This window comes from Phocoena sinus, chromosome 11 (genome assembly GCF_008692025.1).
Source record: "Phocoena sinus isolate mPhoSin1 chromosome 11, mPhoSin1.pri, whole genome shotgun sequence".
Taxonomy (NCBI): Eukaryota; Metazoa; Chordata; class Mammalia; order Artiodactyla; family Phocoenidae; genus Phocoena; species Phocoena sinus.
Window position 1 is genome coordinate 47,844,113 of NC_045773.1, and position 18,086 is coordinate 47,862,198.

Below are 18,086 nucleotides of genomic sequence, written 5' to 3' on the forward strand. Positions count from 1 at the left end.
TTTAAAAAAAAAAAAAAAAAAACTCTACAAATAACGAATGCTGGAGAGGATGTGGAGAAGAAGCAACTCTCCTACACTGCTGGAGGGAATGTAAGTTGGTACAGCCACTACTGAAAATAGTATGGAATGTTCTTGAGAAAACTAAAAATAGAATTACCAGCAATCCCACTCCTGGGCATATATCCAAACAAAACTCTAATCCAAAAAGATTCGTGCACCCCTGTGTTCATAGCAGTACTATTCACAATAGCCAAGACATGGAAATAACCTAAATGTCCATCGACAGAGGAATGGATAAAGAAGATGTGGTGTGTATATACAATGGATTATTACTCAGCCATAAAAAAAGAGCAAAATAATGCCATTTGCAGCAATGTGAGATTATCACACTAAGTGAAGTAAGCCACAAAGAGAAAGGCAAATACCATATGACATCACGTACATATGGAATCCAAATTATGACACAAATGAACCTATCTATGAAACAGAAACAGAGTTATGGACATAGAGAACAAACTTGTGGTTGCCAAGGGGGAGGGGGGAGGGGGACGGATGGAGTCAGAGATTGGGGTTAGCAGATGTAAGCTATTATATATGGAATGGATAAACAACAAGGTCCTACTGTACAGCACACAGAACTATATTCAGTATCCTATGATAAACCTTAATGGAAAAGAATATTAAAAAAAAGAATGTATATATATATGTATAACTGAATCACTTTGCTATACATCAGAAATTAACACAACGTTGTAAATAAACTATACTTCAATAAAAACAAAAATCTCCCAAATTAAAAAATAAATAGAAGTTTTCATCAGTGTCAACACAAGTTTATGAAAAAAATGATACTGTTCCCAATAAAGATGTTAAAAAAAATGATACTGTAACTCCTTCCCTGAAATGTGCTAATTATGTATGATTCTCTGTGCAGTGTAAGTGGCTTCTTCCAGCCATATGTACTCAGATCTTATTCATAATCATTATGCTGTGCTTTGATTAATTTTAACATTATTTTACATATACTTCCCTATATATTTTTTTAAATTAAATTAAATTTATTTTTTATACAGCAGGTTTCCCTCTATATTTAACCATTTTGCATATTTAGCGACCTAACGAAACCATCTGTAAGCTGTCATTCACCACCTTATCGAAACCCCTTGGGAAGATCTCAGACAAGACGGCAGAGTAGAAGGACGTGAGTTTAGCCCTTCTTATGAAAACACCCAAATCACAAGTAACTGCTGAACAATCATTGACAAAAAAATGCTGGAACCTACCAAAAAAGATATCCTACATCTAAAGACAAAGAAGCCACAACAAGACGGCAGGAGGGACGCAATCATGATAAAATCAAATCCCATATCTGCCAGGTGGGTGACCCACAAACCCTTTGAGAAGTACACACACACACACATACACACACACTCTTTTTTTTTTTTTTTTTGTAGTAAAATGAGGCCCCTTTCATTTGTTCTTGATTTACCTTGCATCAGGGGCAGGCAAGGCTAAGAGGTAGACCCATATTCAAGTAATTCAGTCAGTGGACCTACTATATGCCAGCACTAATAATAAAATGATAACATAAACCTAGAAATAATCCCTGCCTGTGTGGGTTTCAATCTAGTGGGGAAGATAAATAAAATTGTGCCACAGGGACTTCCCTGGTGGCACAGTGGTTAAGAATCTGCCTGCCAATGCAGGGGACAAGGGTTTGAGCCCTGGTCCCGGAAGATCCCACATGCCGTGGAGCAACTAAGCCCATGTGCCACAGCTACTGGGCCTGTGCTCTACAGCCCATGAACCACATCTACTGAGCCCACGTGCCACAACTACTGAAGCCCACATTCCTAGAGCCCGTGCTCTGCACCAAGAGAAGCCACCGTAATGAGAAGCCTGCACACCACAAGGAAGAGTAGCCCCGGCTCACCGCAACTAGAGAAAGCCCGTGCACGGCAACAAAGACCCAACACAGCCAAAAATAAATAAGTAAAAATTTACAAAAGAAAAAAAAGATTAGTAATTTGTGTTAATAAAGAAGCTTTTCAAAAAAAAATTGTGCCACAGAAGAGTAAAGACAGGAGGGGAAGATGGTCCTATGCAGCCTAAGCTCACCTCATCTACAGGCTCCACAGTGGACACTTGCAGGTCCTACAGAAATGGCTTTTGTATGTCCCTGGGCAGCCATCCCTTTGCCCCATTCCATGCCCAAACTGAAATTATTTCAGTTCCCTTTCTCTTGAGTCTTTGCCAACTTTTCCAACTGTCTTTGAAATGTGATGACCAGACACAGAAATCCCAAGCACACAAGTCCAAAAGAGAATACATAACTGTTGAGTTCAAGAAGTAAACAAAATGCTTTCTTTAACATTTAGCCTAAAAGCCTGACATCTTAGTCTGCTTTTGCTATGGGTGGATGAGAGTTCCTAAAGAATTATGGATTTGCAAGTGCTCTTTAAACTGTAAAGTACAATCCATGTGTGTGTGAAGGTATTGTTATCATTAAGAATAGCTATCTTTGCATATGGTGAGCAGAACTGGTGACTGCTAAGCTTGGTCTTGACCTGATTCCCCAGGATGGAAGGAGGCTAGCAGCAAGAGGGAAACTAGGAAAAGGAATGAGAAAAGTCTCTACATATTGCTCTTGAAGTAATCACTAGATATACTGTTAAGTGAAAAAAGCAAGGTGTGGACAGTAAGAAGGAGAAAGGGTTCAAATATATATCTACATATTTGCTTATGATTCCAAAAAGAAACAATGGAAGAACCCAAACTAATAGAAATAGTTATCTATAGAGGTAAGGAGAATTTAAGGAAGACGGGATATAAGCAGAAGTTTGAGGGAAAGTTTTTTTAAAAACAGGAAATCACAGGTAATAAATGCAGAAAGAATAACAGAATTAGAAGTCACCGTTTTATAACCCCTAATTAAAAAAAAATTCATCTAGGCAACAATCATCTAATGCTACTAAAACCATTAAATAAAACATTGATAAAAACTTTATAAAGGATGAATTAGGCTCATAAAACCTGAAGCCATTCATCACCAATAACAGGAAAACCGAGTATCACGTTCTCCTGATGGGATTCAACAAGAAATATACACCACAACCAAAGAAGTATTCTTGCCAAAAAAATTTTTAAAAACTTGAACATGAGTCTAATCAAACCTCTACATCTGACAAGTTTATAAAATATATGGAGGATAAAGGAATATGTTTAATGTCACCAAATAAAGCAATTAGCGAGAGTCAAACTGAGACAAGAAGGCAGAGTAAAAAGACTTCAGTTCAACTCCTCTCACAAAAACACCAAAATCACAACTAACTGCTGAACAACCATCAACAAAAAACCTCAAACCTACCAAAAAAGATATTCTGCACCCAAAGACAAAGAAGCCACAACAAGATGGTAGGAGGGGCAGTTTTCTGATATAATCAAATCCCATAACCACTGGGTGGGCAACCCACAAAGTGGAAAATAATTATATTGCAAAGGTTCTCCCATAGGAGTGAGAGTTCCAAGCCCCACATCAGGCTCCCCAGACTGGGCATCTGGCATCAGGAGGTGGATCCCCCAGAGCATTTGGCTTTGAAGGCCAGTGGGGCTTGAGTGCAGGAGCTCCACAGGATTGGGGGGAAAGAGACTCCACTCTTGGAGGGCACACACAAGGTTTCATGTGCACTGGGACTCAGGGCAAAGCAGTAACTCCATAGGAGCCTGGGCCAGACCCACCTGTGGGTCTTGGAGGGTCTCCTGGGGAGGTGGGGGTCAGCTGTGGCTCACTGTGGAGGCAAGGACACTGGTGGCGGATGCCCCAGGGAATACCCATCAGCGTGAGCTCTCCCAGAGGTTGCCATTTTGGCACTGAGACCAGACATCACCAAACAGCCTGCACTTCTCCAGTGCTGGGACACCTCAGGCCAAACAACCAACAGGGTGGGAACACAGGCCCACCCACCAGAAGACAGGCTGCCTAAAGACATCCTGACCCCACAGCTGCTTATAAACACAAATTTTGACACGAGCCAGCCCACCAGAAGGATATGACCCAGCTCCACCCACCAGTGGGCAGGCACCAGTCCCTCCCACCAGGAAGCCTGCACAAGCACCTGGACCAACCTCACACACCAGGGGGCAGACACCAGAGGCAAGAACTATAATCCTGCAGCCTGAGGAATGGAGGCCACAAACACAGAAAGTTAGACAAAATGAGACGACAGAGAAGTACAGCTGTTCCACTATGAGATTAGAAATCAATGACAAGAAAAAAACTAAAAAACACAAACACATGGAGGTTAAACAATATGTTACTAAACAACCAATAGATCACTGAAGAAATCAAAGAGGAAATAAAGAACTACCTAGAGACCAATGAAAATGAAAACACAATGGTCCAAAGCCTATGGGATGCAGCAAAAGCACTTTTAAGAGAGGGAAGTTTATAGCAATACACTCTTACCTCAGGAAAGAAGAAAAATCTCAAATAAACATCCTAACATTGTGCTTAAAGCAACTAGAGAAAGAAGAACAAGCAAAACCCAAAGTTAGGGACTTCCCTAGTGGTCCAGTGGTAAAGAAACTGCCTTCCAATGCAGAGGACACGGGTGCGATCCCTGGTTGGGGAATTAAGATCCCACATGCTGCAGGGCAACTAAGCCCACACACCACAACTACAGAGCCCACATACCCTGGAGCCCACGCGCCACAACTAGACAGAGAAAACCTGCATGCCACAACTAGAAAGAAGCCTGTGCGCCGCAATGAAGATTCCATGCACTGCAATGAAAGATCCCACATGCTGCAACGAAGACCCCATGTGCCACAACTAAGACCCGACACAGCCAAAAAAAAATTAATTAAAATTTTTTAAATAAAAACCAAAGTTAATTGAAGGAAAGAAATCATAAAGATCAGAGCAGAAATAAATGAAATAGAGATGAAGAGAACAATAGAAAAGATCAATGAAACAAAAAAGTCAGTTCTTTGAAAAGATAAACAAAATTGATAAACCTTTAACCAGACTCATCAAGAAAAAAAGGGAGAGGGCTCAAATCAATAAAATTAGAAATGAACAAGGAGAAGTGACAATGGACACCACAGAAACACAAAGGATCATCAGAGACTACTACAAGCAACTATATGCCAATAAAATAGACAACCTAGAAGAAATGGACAATTTCTTAGAAAGATACAACCTTCCAAGACTGAACCAGGAAGAAATAGAAAATATGAACAGACAAATCACAGCTACTGAAATTGAAGCTGTAGTTTAAAAACTTCCAACAAACAAAAGTCCAGGACCAGATGGCTTCACAGGAGAATTCTATCAAACATTTAAAGACTTAACACCTGTCCTTCTGAAACTCTTCCAAAAAATTGCAGAGGAAGGAATACTCCTAAACTCATTCTATGAGGCCACCATCACCCTGATACTAAAGTCAGACAAAGATACTACAAAAAAAGAAAATTACAGGCCAATATCACTGATGAACATGGATGCAAAAATTATCAACAAAATACTAGCAAACCAAATCCAACAATACATTAAAAGGATCATACATCATGATCAAGTGGGATTTATCCCAGGGATGCAAGGATTTTTCAATACCCACAAATCAGTCAGTGTGATATACCACATCAACAAATTGAAGAATAAAAACCATATCATCATCACAATAGATGCAGAAAAAGCTTCTGACAAAATTCAACACTCATTTATGATAAAGACTTTCCAGAAAGTGGGCACAGAGGGAACTCACCTCAACATAAAAAAAGCCATATGACAAATCCACAGCTAACGTTGAAAAACTGAAAGCATCTCCTCTAAGATCAGGAACAAGACAAGGAGGTCCATTCTCACCACCATTATTCAACATAGTTTTAGAAGTCCTAGCCATGGCAATCAGAGAAGAAAAAGAAATAAAAGGAATCCAAATTGGCAAAGAAGTAAAACCGTCACTGTTTGCAGATGACATGATACTATACACAGAAGAGCCTAAAGATGCTACCAGAAAACTACTACAGCTCATCAGTGAATTTGGTAAGGTTGCAGGAAACAAAATTATTACACAGAAATCTCTTGCATTGCTATACACTAACAACAAAAGATCAGAAAGAGAAATTAAGGAAACAATCCCATTTACCATCGCATCAAAAAGAATAAAATACCTAGGAATAAACCTGCCTAAGGAGGCAAAAGACCTGTACTCTGAAAACTATAGGACACTGATGAAAGAAATTGCAGATGACACAAACAGATGGAAAGATACACCATGTTCTTTGATTGGAAGAATCAATATTGTCAAAATGACTATACTACCTAAGGCAATCTACAGATTCCATGCAATCCTTATTAAATTACCAATGGCATTTTTCACAGAATTAGAACAAAAAACTTTACAATTTGTATGGAGACACAAAAGACCCTGAATAGCCAAAGCAATCCTGAAAAAGAAAAACAGATCTGGAGGAATCAGACTCCCTGACTTCAGACTATACTACAAAGCCACAGTAATCAAAACAGTTTGGTATTGGCACAAAAACATAAATATAGATCAATGAACAGGATAGAAAGCCCAGAAATAAACCCACACACCTATGGTCAATTACTCTATGACAAGGGAGGCAAGAACATACAGTGGAGAAAGGACGGTCTTTTCAATAAATGGTGCTGGGAAAAATGGACAGCTACAGGTAAAAAATGAAATTAGAACACTCTCTAACACCATACACAAAAATAAACTCAAAATGGATTAAAGACCTAAATGTAAGGCCTGATACTATAAAACTCTTAGAGGAAAACACAGGCAGGACACTCTTTGACATGAATTGCAGCAATATCTTTTTCAATCCACCTCCTAGAGTAATGGAACTAAAAACAAAAAGAAACAAGTGGGACCTAATTAAACTTAAAAGCTTCTGCACAGCAAAGGAAACCATAAACAAAACAAAAAGACAACCCACAGAATGGGAGAAAATATTTGCAAATGATGAGACCGACAAGGGACTAATCTTCAAAATATACAAACAGCTCATGCAGCTCAATATAAAAAAAAAAACAACCAAATAAAAAAATGGGCAGAAGATCTAAATAGACATTTCTCCAAAGAAGACATATAGATGGCCAAAAAGCACATGAAAAGATGTTCAACATCACTAATTATTAGAGAAATGCAAATCGAAACTACAACCAGTCAGAATGGACTTCATCAAAAACTCTATAAACAATAAATGCTGGAGAGGGTGCGGAGAAAAGGGAACCCTCCTACACTGTTGGTGGGAATGTAAATTGGTAGTATCATTATGGAGAATAGTATCAAGGTTCCTTAAAACTAAATAGAACTACCATATAATCCACCAATCCTGCTGCTGGGTATATATCTGGAGAAAACCATAATTCGAAAAGATATATGCACCCTAATGTTCACTGCAGCACTATTTACAATAGCGAAGACATGAAAGCAACCTAAATGTCCATCAACAGATGAATGGATAAAGAAGATATGGTACCTATATAGAATGAAATATGACTCAGCCATAAAAAAGAATGAAAGAATGCCATTTGCAGCAACATGGATGGACCTAAAGTTTATCATACTAAGTGAAGTAAGTCAGACAGAGAAAGACAAATATCATATGGTATCACTTACAGGTGGATTCTAAAAAAACTGATACAAATGAACTTATTTACAAAACAGAAACAGACTCACAGACTTCAAAAAGAACTTAGGGTTATCAAAGGGAAAAGGTGGGAGGAGGGATAAATTAGGAGTTTGGGATATAACATATATACATTACTATATATAAAACAGATAATCAACAAGGACCTACTGTATAACACAGGGGACTCTACTCAGTATTCTGTAATAACCTATATGGGAAAAGAAACTTACAAAGAACGTATATATGTATACGTATAACTGAATCATTTTGCTGTACACCTGAAACTGACACAACACTGTAAATCAACTGTACTCTAATATAAAATAAAAATTAAATTAAAAAAAACAAAAAATAAAGCAATTAGCCAAATCCAGAATATAAGAAATTACAGTTTCTTCTACAAATAAATGGCATTTTTAAAAAGAAAAGGATGGAGCAGCAATTATAAACTAACAGAGAAATAAGAGGTACTTTAACCAAATGCAATGTTTGAATTCTGACTCAAAGAAACCAATTATAAATTGACTTTTTAAAAAAAATAAATAGCTAAAAATCAGATGTGGATGTATATTGGTTGATATTAAGGAATCACTGTTAATATTGCTGGGTATGATGATGGTTATTCTTTAATAGTCCTTATCTGTTAGAGATACTCATTAAAGTATTAACTGAAGAATGACATGCTAAGCTTTTCCTTAAAATACTCCAGTGAATGCATGTGCACACAGACACACATACATGAAGTTGTAAGGATAACAGATGAAATCAGATTTGCAGAATGTAGGTAACTGTTGAAGCTGGGTGAAGGGCACATGAGTGTTCTTTACAGTCTTTTCCCTAGTTTTGTGTATGGCATGTGTGTGTGTGTGTGTGTGTGTGTGTGTGTATGGTTTTAAAATTTCACAGCAAAGACTTTTTAAAAATAAGGAAGCAGAGTGGGATGTGTAAAGAAACCAGAGTCCTACCTCATAAACTTGTCCAATTTCATAATCCGTGAAAAATGCGATTGAGGGCTTAGCTAGAAACATTGGAGTATCAGCACAACTGTGGGAGGGCAAGAGAGGATGAGAAAGGCTGTTAGTTTCATCCATGTGACCGATTCATGGAAAACAAATACATCCAAGCCATCAAAGAGATAGGCAATGTGTCATCTGTTGGCTTTTGTTGTTATTAAGGCAGGTCACAAAAGAGTTTTACAGCAAGATCAAATCTTTGTGAAAACACATATATCTACATATTTCCTTTTCAATATGCACAGGAAAAACTCTGGAAGCTTAAACACCAATACGTTAATTGGGTTTTTAATATAGGTGCTAGTTTTCTTGGCAAATCTTTTCTGACTTTTCTTAATAAAAAGATATTTAATAAAGAAACATTCATTAATCGTTTTAAATCCATTAAAATTATGAACCAGTGAAGCAACTCATTCCCTTCGTACGGACAATTATTGAAATATAGCCAAAGGCACTCTCTTAAAGAAAAATAACAATTTATACTAATTATTTTTCGTTACACAGATTTTAAACATTTTTATTATCCAAGACACATGAATTTAATGTAAGGAGCACATGGCTATAGAAATGTCTCCCATTTGATCCAGACCATTCAGATATAAACAAGGGCCAACACTAATCCCTATTCCTCAAGACTCTGGCAGGTCAGAAGAGCACAACCCAGGACTCTGGGGGTGTCCAAAGGCCACGCCTGAGGGCAGCCCCAAAGCCCTGCTCTATTCGGATACTGACACCCCACCCCCAAACCTCTAGGATCCTCCAGAAGCCAAAGCAGACTCAGGACCTTCTGAGTTTTCCTCTGCAGGATCAGATTTTCTGAGAATACGAGTCAGGAAAAAACACACCTCTCTTCCAGCTCTCCATCCTGGAATTCTCCTATCAGTGCTGGCTTCTTGGGAGGAAACAGAAGAGATGTGCCTCCAAACGGAGTGTTAGGAGGGAAAAAGCGAGGGTTTTTCAGGAAGCGGTTCCGACTCTCCATCCTGGCGAGCAGAAGCCGCTCCAGCTGCCTCTGGGGCACACATAAATGGTTCATCCAGTTTTTATTCTTCGGTGAACCTGTTTTCTTTGAAACACGAGAAAAGGATAGCGTCAACGACAAGCGGGGGGGCTGTGTGTGTTGATATCTTGCCGACTTCATGATCCACAGGTGGCCAAGGACACCCTCCTCTCTATTTTGCTGTGGCTTCATCACAACGTCGTGTGTCACCAGGAGCCCCTTCCTTGTCATTGCCCTGCCTCACCGTCCACACACTCACAGGCGTCAGCACTCACCTCGGCAGTTGCTCTGGATCTGAGTTTGCCCTTAAAAGATGAGTCCCATGTCAGGCTGTCCATGGTGTAGTCTGTCTCCTCTTCAGACTGAGAGGGCATCTTCCTGCAGGCAAGCTTCTTGGTCAGCTCTTTCTTTGGGACAGAACGTTTCTCACAACTAAATGTCAGTTTTGAATATCCAGGGACTAAGGCACCTGTGGCACCAGGAAAAAAAATAAGCTACTATACCAAGGTGACGAGGTGGACGCTTCCAAGATGACTTAATGAAACCACCAAAGGCACAGTTAGCTTGGTATTCTTTTTCCCCTAAATGTTCATATTTCCTACCCCAGATGTAATTGCTCTTCAGTGTATCAATTACTCCTGGAACTTACTCTGCATCCTCGAGACTTAGGACTAGAGTGTTCATACATTTGTTCGGTTGCCAAACATGGTCAAGAACATGAGTGGACCATTGTCACGCACACGCATGTACACGTACATCATATGTGAACATGCTTTTTTAAAGGTCCACGTGACAAATCAAAGTTTGTATTAGCTTTTTAATACCTATAAGATCATCTCCAAAAGGTTAAATGAGAACATTCAATATTGCTAGCAGGAATGCAATGAAACTGGTACCATCTCATTTCCTAGCACAGTGCCAGGTAAATCCTCAATACACGTTAAATCCATCCTTACTGATCTACCTAAGATACTGAGTGTCCAGCCAACTTTAAAATACTAAGTGGCTTGGGACCTCCCTGGCGGTCCAGTGGTTGCGACCCCATGCTTCCACTGCAGGGGGCACGGGTTCCATCCCTGGTCGGGGAACTAAGATCCTGCATGCCACACAGTGCGGCCAAAAATGATAATCAAAATAAAAATAAAATAAAACAAAATAAAATACTAAGTGGTCGAGTACCCCATGGCACTTGGTTCTGGCCTCACTTCTATGCATGGCCCAGGCCGTCAGTGCAACTCTTTCCTCGTCAGCACCCTCAATTCTCTGGATCCCAGTCCTTCCAACCCAAATGCCTTCTCAGCTCCGGTCCCCCAGAGATCATCAGAGTCCCACTGACCGGGGCTGCTGACAAGCTCGTCTTTGGAGCCTGGCACCGCTAGGCCGCCATCCCGATATTTGGCCGTAGGATCTACATGGTGGCTCTTCTGAAATTCTACCTTGCTGCTTAAGCCCACAACACAGCCTCCCACTCCACTCATTTTCAGAAGATCTTGCCTCTACAGCACAGAAAACTGGCCCAGTATCACACACACATCCTTCTCCACCTCCCTACCCAAACTTCCCTCCACACTCAAAGTTGATCTTGGCCTGTAAGGGGTATGCAGAACCCCTAGGTCCATGTTCTGACTCCATCAGAAACTTGCTCCCTGGCTCATATGTCTTCAGACCCTCCCTGTCTTGGTTCATTCAACTCCATTTCTAAACATTTTCACATCTTGTTGTTGGGCAACGGACTAGAGAGTCAGATTCCACATTGAGGAGCTGAGACTTTTATCTTGTACATGTTAGGGAGCTAGTGAGGAAGTGGCACGCTCAGAGCTGACCCTCCCAAGAGCCACTACCAAATTCAAGAAAAGTGGAAAAAAACATCTATGAACAAGGAAATAGCAGCAAAGGTGGCTGGTGTGGTCCCACTACTACAGAACTTCCCTTGGAATGGTATCAGAGGCTCGAAGAGAGCACAAAGAGAGCACAGAGGCATTACCTTTAGGTGCAGAGCAAAAGGGCACTGTATCGCTGTAGTAATCATTCGGGCAGATCAAATGATGCTTCTGTAGCAACTCGTTGTCCACACACCACCTGAAGATGGTCTTCACTACACAGACGAGAATGAGAAAAGGTGTTTCAAGGCACACTGATGTCAAAGAAACTACACCCAAACTTTCTTCATCCTCCAAGCCTAAAACACCTAACAAAATTCTTAGAACCCTGTGGTCATTTTGAGATTTAAGAAACTAACCAGAAAAAAAAAAAAAAAAGAAACTAACCAGCAAGTATTTAAGTTGGCCACTTAAAAGAGGCCAACCATTGGGCAAGGCTGTGTGGTGGTATTATTTGAGCTAAAATACAGTTACTTGTAGAGAGGTTTATAACAAAACAGAGTTAGGAGAAACAGGGTAGATTGATGAGTGGCCCCAATTCTTCACTCTTCTCTGTATCCATGCCCCCTGCCATGTGAGTGTTTAGTTCCTGCTACTAGGGACAGAGCCCACTTCTTCACCCTTGACTTTGGCCATGTGATGTGCTTTGACCATGAAAGGCTGGCAGGATTTTGAAAGGTGCTCACGCAGCTGAGCCTTCCCTCTTGTGCCTTTGCCATCATCCTGAGAAGAGCTCCTGCCCCTTCATCCTGGACCCCAGCAGGAGTCCACGTGGAGCAGACCTGAGCCCAACCTGCAGCAGGGAGCCAAGTTCAGCTGGACCCACAGCTGGACGCTGATCTAGCCAGCCAAGCCCAGCTAGATCAGCCAACCCCCAACCGATTGGCAGACACATGAGAGGAAATCTCATTTAATAGAGTGGGAAGTTGATATTATCTATGGTTGATGAGCCAGGAAACAGTAGAAAAGATGTGTTATTTAGAGGTTTCCGGAAGAATTAGAGCTAAAAATGGCCATTTCTGACAAGTGGACTGAAGTTGGGAGAGGTGAGGTGGAGGATTTTTCAATAGACTTTTTTAGAGCAGTGGTAGGTTTGCAGCAAAACTGAGGGGAAGGTACAGAGATTTCCCATATACCCACTTCCCCCCACCACATGCAGAGCCTCCCCCATTGTCAACGTCCCCCATGGATGGTACATTTGTTACAACTGATGATCCTACACTGACACATCATTGTCACATGAAGCCCGCAGTTTACATTAGGGTTCACTCTTGGTGTTGTGAAGTCTATGGGTTTGCACAAATGTGTAATGACATACGTAGGTGGGGGCTTTTTTATATTTCATTAGAAACTGTTTGTTTTTTTTAAACCATGTACACAACTACTTTGATAAAAATTAAGGAGTAAACAGGGTGAATGGAAGACTTGAAAGTTTTCAAACTTTACTGCTTGCTCCATTAACCAACATGGTGCCTTTAAATGGCCTTTCCCTCCAGACGTTCCCTATAACCAAAGGTACAGGTGAGACAAGTGAAGAGCACATGTTTCTCCCATCAAATATGTTAATTTAAGAACTTTGAGATTTGGCCTATTACTGTAATAGTCAAGTTTCGACAAGGAAAACAGGAATTACCCTATGTATACCGTATACAAAGGGGTTAAGGGAATTCCCTGGCAGTCCAGTGGTTAGGACTCTGCGCTTTCAGTGCCGAGGACACAGGTTCAATCCCTGGTTGGGAAACTGAGATCCCACAAGTCACGCGGCACGGCCAAAAAAGGGTGGGAGGGCACTTGTTGAACGCAGAGGATTACAAAGTGGGAGAGAGGTCAGGGAATTCATCATTAACAACTTCAGCCAGCAGCACTGAAGCAGGGGGCTCTCAGGACGTGATCTGGACTCTGCTCTGAAACTCACAGCTGCTCGGTCATCTGCCTGCTACTGCTTCTGGAGAACAGAGGCCTCCCCTTCCAAAACTCACCAAGAGCCTCTCATCAGTGACCGATCCCGGAACCACAGGTAAAAGGTCCATTCTGGGAACACGTGGATCCCTGGCCCCTCCTCTGCAATACAGAGACCTCACCAGGGAGTGACAGCAATGCCAACTGACACAGTCCAGCCCAGTTCCCAAGTACATTGGTGATGGCCTATTTGAAATATTAAAAGATAAAATAAAGCTTCCAGATAAAGGGCAAAGGCCATGCTGCAAGGAGATGTATCCTCTGTCTTCGGATACCATTACTCCCACGGTCCTCCCCCAGGGTGTGGGCAGTTCAGTGTTGTGTCTGGGGGTGGGAGTGGCAGTTTCTTATCAGGTCTTTGGGAAGTTTCTCTCCACATCAGGCCTGGTCCATGGACCAGGTGAGCCTTGGGCACCCTGAACTGGCCTTGTGACCATCTCCTTCCACCTGGGAAGGGTGGGCTTCCTACATGGACCCTGCTCCTGAGCACAGCTCTGCCAGGGGCTGGCTGCTCCATTCCTCAAAAGATAATACAGATAAGATAGCAGCAAGGCTGGGACTTCCCTGGTGGTTCAGTGGTAAAGAATCCGCCTTCCAACGTAGGGGACTCGGGTTCGATCCCTGGTCAGGGAACTAAGATCCCACATGCCATGGGGCAACTAGGCCTGCGCGCACCCCACAACTGGAGAGAAGAACTAGAGAGAAGCCCGCATGCCACAGTGAAAGATCCTGCATGCCGCAACTAAGACCCCATGCGGCCAAAAATAAAAAATAAATAAGATAGCAGCAAGGGAAGGGAACAAAAGCACAGGACGTTCTGCTGAATTCTGATCTTTCTCCCTCTGTCTGGAGAATTTACGCATGTTTTCCACCATGTGACATTTGTATCAGCAAACAGAGAAAGTCTGCTTCTGTGCCTCAAATAACAAATATTTCAGGGGAATGTCCTTACCATCAATCATCCAAGTTATAAAAGGGGTTCTTGGGTCACCTCGCCCTGCCCTGAGAAGCAGAGACCAGAGGGGTGTCCAGGGAACTGGATTAAGATCTCTACTTCTGCTACTTTTGAAATAAAAAAGAGAAACATTGCCAGCAGAAGGCTGAGAAACCAGGGCAGATAATGTCTGATTACAACTTAATATTAACTTGGGTAAAAACATAAAATGAAGGTCACTGGGAAACTCTCCTGGCTGATGTTCATTTCACAGTTCTCAACGTTTTATTCCACTTTCATTAAAAATAAACAAAGAAGGGCTTCCCTGGTGGCGCAGTGGTTGAGAATCTGCCTGCCGATGCAGGGGACACGGGTTTGAGCCCTGGTCCGGGAAGATCCCACATGCCGCGGAGCAACTGGGCCCGTGAGCCACAATTACTGAGCCTGCGCGTCTGGAGACTGTGCTCCACAACGGGAGAGGCCGCGACAGTGAGAGGCCCGCGCACTGCGATGAAGAGTGGCCCTCGCTTGCCACAACTAGAGAAAGCCCTCGCACAGAAACGAAGACCCAACACAGCCAAAAATAAATAAATTTAAAAATAAACAAACAAATAATTACTTAATCTCCCCTGATCTTTAGCCAAAAGAATCCTACCGAAGACGGGGACAGTATCAGACTCCAAGGACTCAGTGGACGTCAGGCAATCAATAAATCTTCCTGAGAATCTGCTACCAATAATCTCTGCCTAAATCCACGACTGAGGGAGGGGGCCTGGCAGCTACACGACTCTGCTGCAGAGAAGGGGCAACAGGAGGAGATATGGATTCTACACCGAGTGTTCACTGTCTAATGGGGCTGAGCCTCAGAGGGGGCAGACCTGACATGGCATGGGGCCTCACACTCAGAGCCACACCCGAGGGGAAGTCATCCACACCCGTGTGACACTGTGCCTGGACAACAGGCCTTCCTCCTCCTCTTGAGAGAAGAAAGAGATGGGCTTTGACAGCAGATACAACTTCAAATCTGGGTCCCAGCCCTTCTGAGCTGTGGGAATTTAGGGAAGTTACTTGAGCTCCTCTCTCAGCTCCTATACCTGTAAAATGGAGAGAAAACCTACCTCGCAGCGTTGTTGGAAGGATTCAGTGGAATAACATATGCAAAGCATCTTACCCATCCTCTGGTCCTCAGCAGGACCCCATGAGTGTAATGCTTTCCAAAGCCACTGTATCTTCCACTTCTCCCTCCCTCCAGGCCACAGATATGTCAGGTCTCCCAACCCTAAAAGCACTGTCCCTACTAACCTGGAAAATGATGATTTTCAGGGATGTAGGAGGATAAATCAAAGACTTTGGTGGTGGCGGGGCAGAATAAAGGAACCAGGGCTTCTTAGAGAAATGGCTGATTCCAGGTCTGGGGCAATAAATACACAAGATGAACCTGGAACATCTGACCATTCCAGAAAGTAAGGAAGTTATCACAGACAACCAATGTTGTGTCAAAAGAGTCAGGTGTCAACTTGAAAATGTTCCAATTGGCCAAAGATGGGACAGTTCGAGCATCAATAAGAATAAATAGAGGGCTTCCCTGGTGGCGCAGTGGTTGAGAGTCCGCCTGCCGATGCACGACTAGGCCCGTGAGCCATGGCCGCTGAGCCTGTGCGTCCGGAGCCTGTGCTCCGCAACGGGAGAGGCCACAACAGTGAGAGGCCCGCGTACCAAAAAAAAAAAAAAAAAAAAGAATAAATACAATTGTAGTTATGAAACCTATGAGGTCATAATGATATTAAAAACCGACTAACCAAACCTCATTAGTCATCGTTGGCAGATGTTAGGGAAACCAACTCATTATTTTAAAAACTGGAAGATAAGGGGAAAGAATTAATTCTGCTCCTATCTTGGAGTAATCAAAGTAGTTGCTGAAGAGTTTCTCTTTATAGAAGTATTTCAGTATCATTAGCATTTTGCTATAATCTATAACCCCTAATGAAGCAACAGATCTGGGCAAAGACGGGCAATATCACGAAAACAGAGACATCATGCACGTCCTGAAGGGAGTACACAGCACCATCTATGAGCTGGTCTTTCCCCTTCTGCCCCCCAAATTGAACTTAAACCTCATAACGTCTCTACAACTAACTACTGAATTCCAAGGAATACAGGGAACATAAGAACAGGTTAAATGACACCACAATGTTGAAATCAGCAAAATCCAGACTATGGACAAGTGTACAGGAAAAATGACCCAATTTCTTTAACAAATAAATTAAGAAAGCATTGCCAGAGAGATGGTTGACTTAGAAAAGAGTTTTCAGTGAGCGCTGATGGAGCTTTGATGAGGAAAAAAGATATTGGTCAAATGTGAGAATACCTCTCCACAAAGCACTAATCATTTATCATCCAACATGGCGAATTTAATGTGGAGACACCAACCTGACCAGGTAATCAAGGCTAGTATCACCCGGGCCTCCTGACGTGCTGCGGTGAGAGGAGCACAGTGTCATTTGTATGGCGCTGCTGCCAAGCGCGAGCCTGCGTGTGGTCATGGGGAAACATTAGAGCCACGCCACAGAGGGGGAGGCCTGTCAAGAGAGAGGATCCTGGGGAGACAGGAAGTAAAGCGCCAGGACTCTGTCTCCCCACCTAGGCGAAAGGTGCACTGGCAGAATCAGTCTAACGGAACTGTTTTGTAACCATGGCATCTACTGAAGACTTGTAACTTCCAGGGGAAGGCTTGGACAGGAAATTGCAGTGGACTTCAGCTCTTAGGATGGTAGCAGCTACCCACTCCTCACTCCCAGTCCCAGGGCAGGCATCTGTGCATGTGTTTCGGGGGCATCCTGCACAGTCTGTGAGAGCCTGGGTGAGCCAAAAGGACCCTGTCCTCCAAATACCTGGGATTTGTGCTCTGACGGCCGATGACTGCTTCTGACCACAGAGGTGTAGGCAAAGAGGCACCTCCCCCTATGGTGTCAAGCCCCTTCTCTTCCAGCTGAAGTGACTTCCAGGGAATTTTCTTTGTTTGTTTATTGAAGTACAGTTGACGTATAATATTAGTTTCAGGTGTACAACACAGTGCTGCGATATTTTTATACATTACAAAATGATCACCACTCTGGTACTTTGTTACAGCATCCTGGACTGGTTAAGACAGGGAGTTAACACGAGGGGGGCGCTCTTGTCCAACAGCGGTCAGGAGCCAACAGATATATTTCCCCTTTTCATCTCCCTGTGGTTGGTGGTTCTGAGATCCATTTCATGAGGCTCCTCAAAAGGTACTGTGGGACTGAGCACATGTCACCTGTAGTGGAGGCCAACTGACAAATCTTTATATCATCTTTCCCTTCTTCCCTGTTCCACTTCCCTTGTTCTGCATACCTTCTGTCTGGATCACATTCCCAAATAAATTACCTGCATGAAAACACTGGATCCAGGCTTTGCTTTTGGGAGAAACTGGCTAAAACAATTGCTTCCAGACTAGAATGAAGACTATCAGGATAGGATTTTGGAGCTGGATCACTCTTTAGTCAGATGGCAAAAAGGATTCCATTGCTGGTAATTCCTGGAGTATGACAGCACCAAATAACTAAGATTCCCATATGTGGTAAACTGGGATGTGGTAAAAGGTGAAGTGT

At 42.5% G+C, this 18,086-nt stretch overlaps 1 protein-coding gene across 6 annotated transcripts in view; it reads right to left on the reverse strand.

The window, feature by feature from the left end:
• The window catches only part of DLEC1 (DLEC1 cilia and flagella associated protein), a 102,282-nt gene that overhangs the window by 56,249 nt on the left and 27,947 nt on the right, over positions 1 to 18,086 (reverse strand). For 5 of the 6 annotated variants that reach the window (XM_032647578.1, XM_032647575.1, XM_032647576.1 and 2 more), the window contains 4 exons: positions 11,666 to 11,776; positions 9,957 to 10,150; positions 9,527 to 9,747; positions 8,634 to 8,712 (listed from right to left, as the gene is read on the reverse strand). In XM_032647578.1, the coding sequence (XP_032503469.1) occupies positions 8,634 to 8,712; positions 9,527 to 9,747; positions 9,957 to 10,150; positions 11,666 to 11,776 (605 nt within the window). Of the gene's footprint in view, positions 1 to 8,633; positions 8,713 to 9,526; positions 9,748 to 9,956; positions 10,151 to 11,665; positions 11,777 to 18,086 lie in introns of those variants that run through there. The other variant, XM_032647579.1, reaches the window with a different exon arrangement.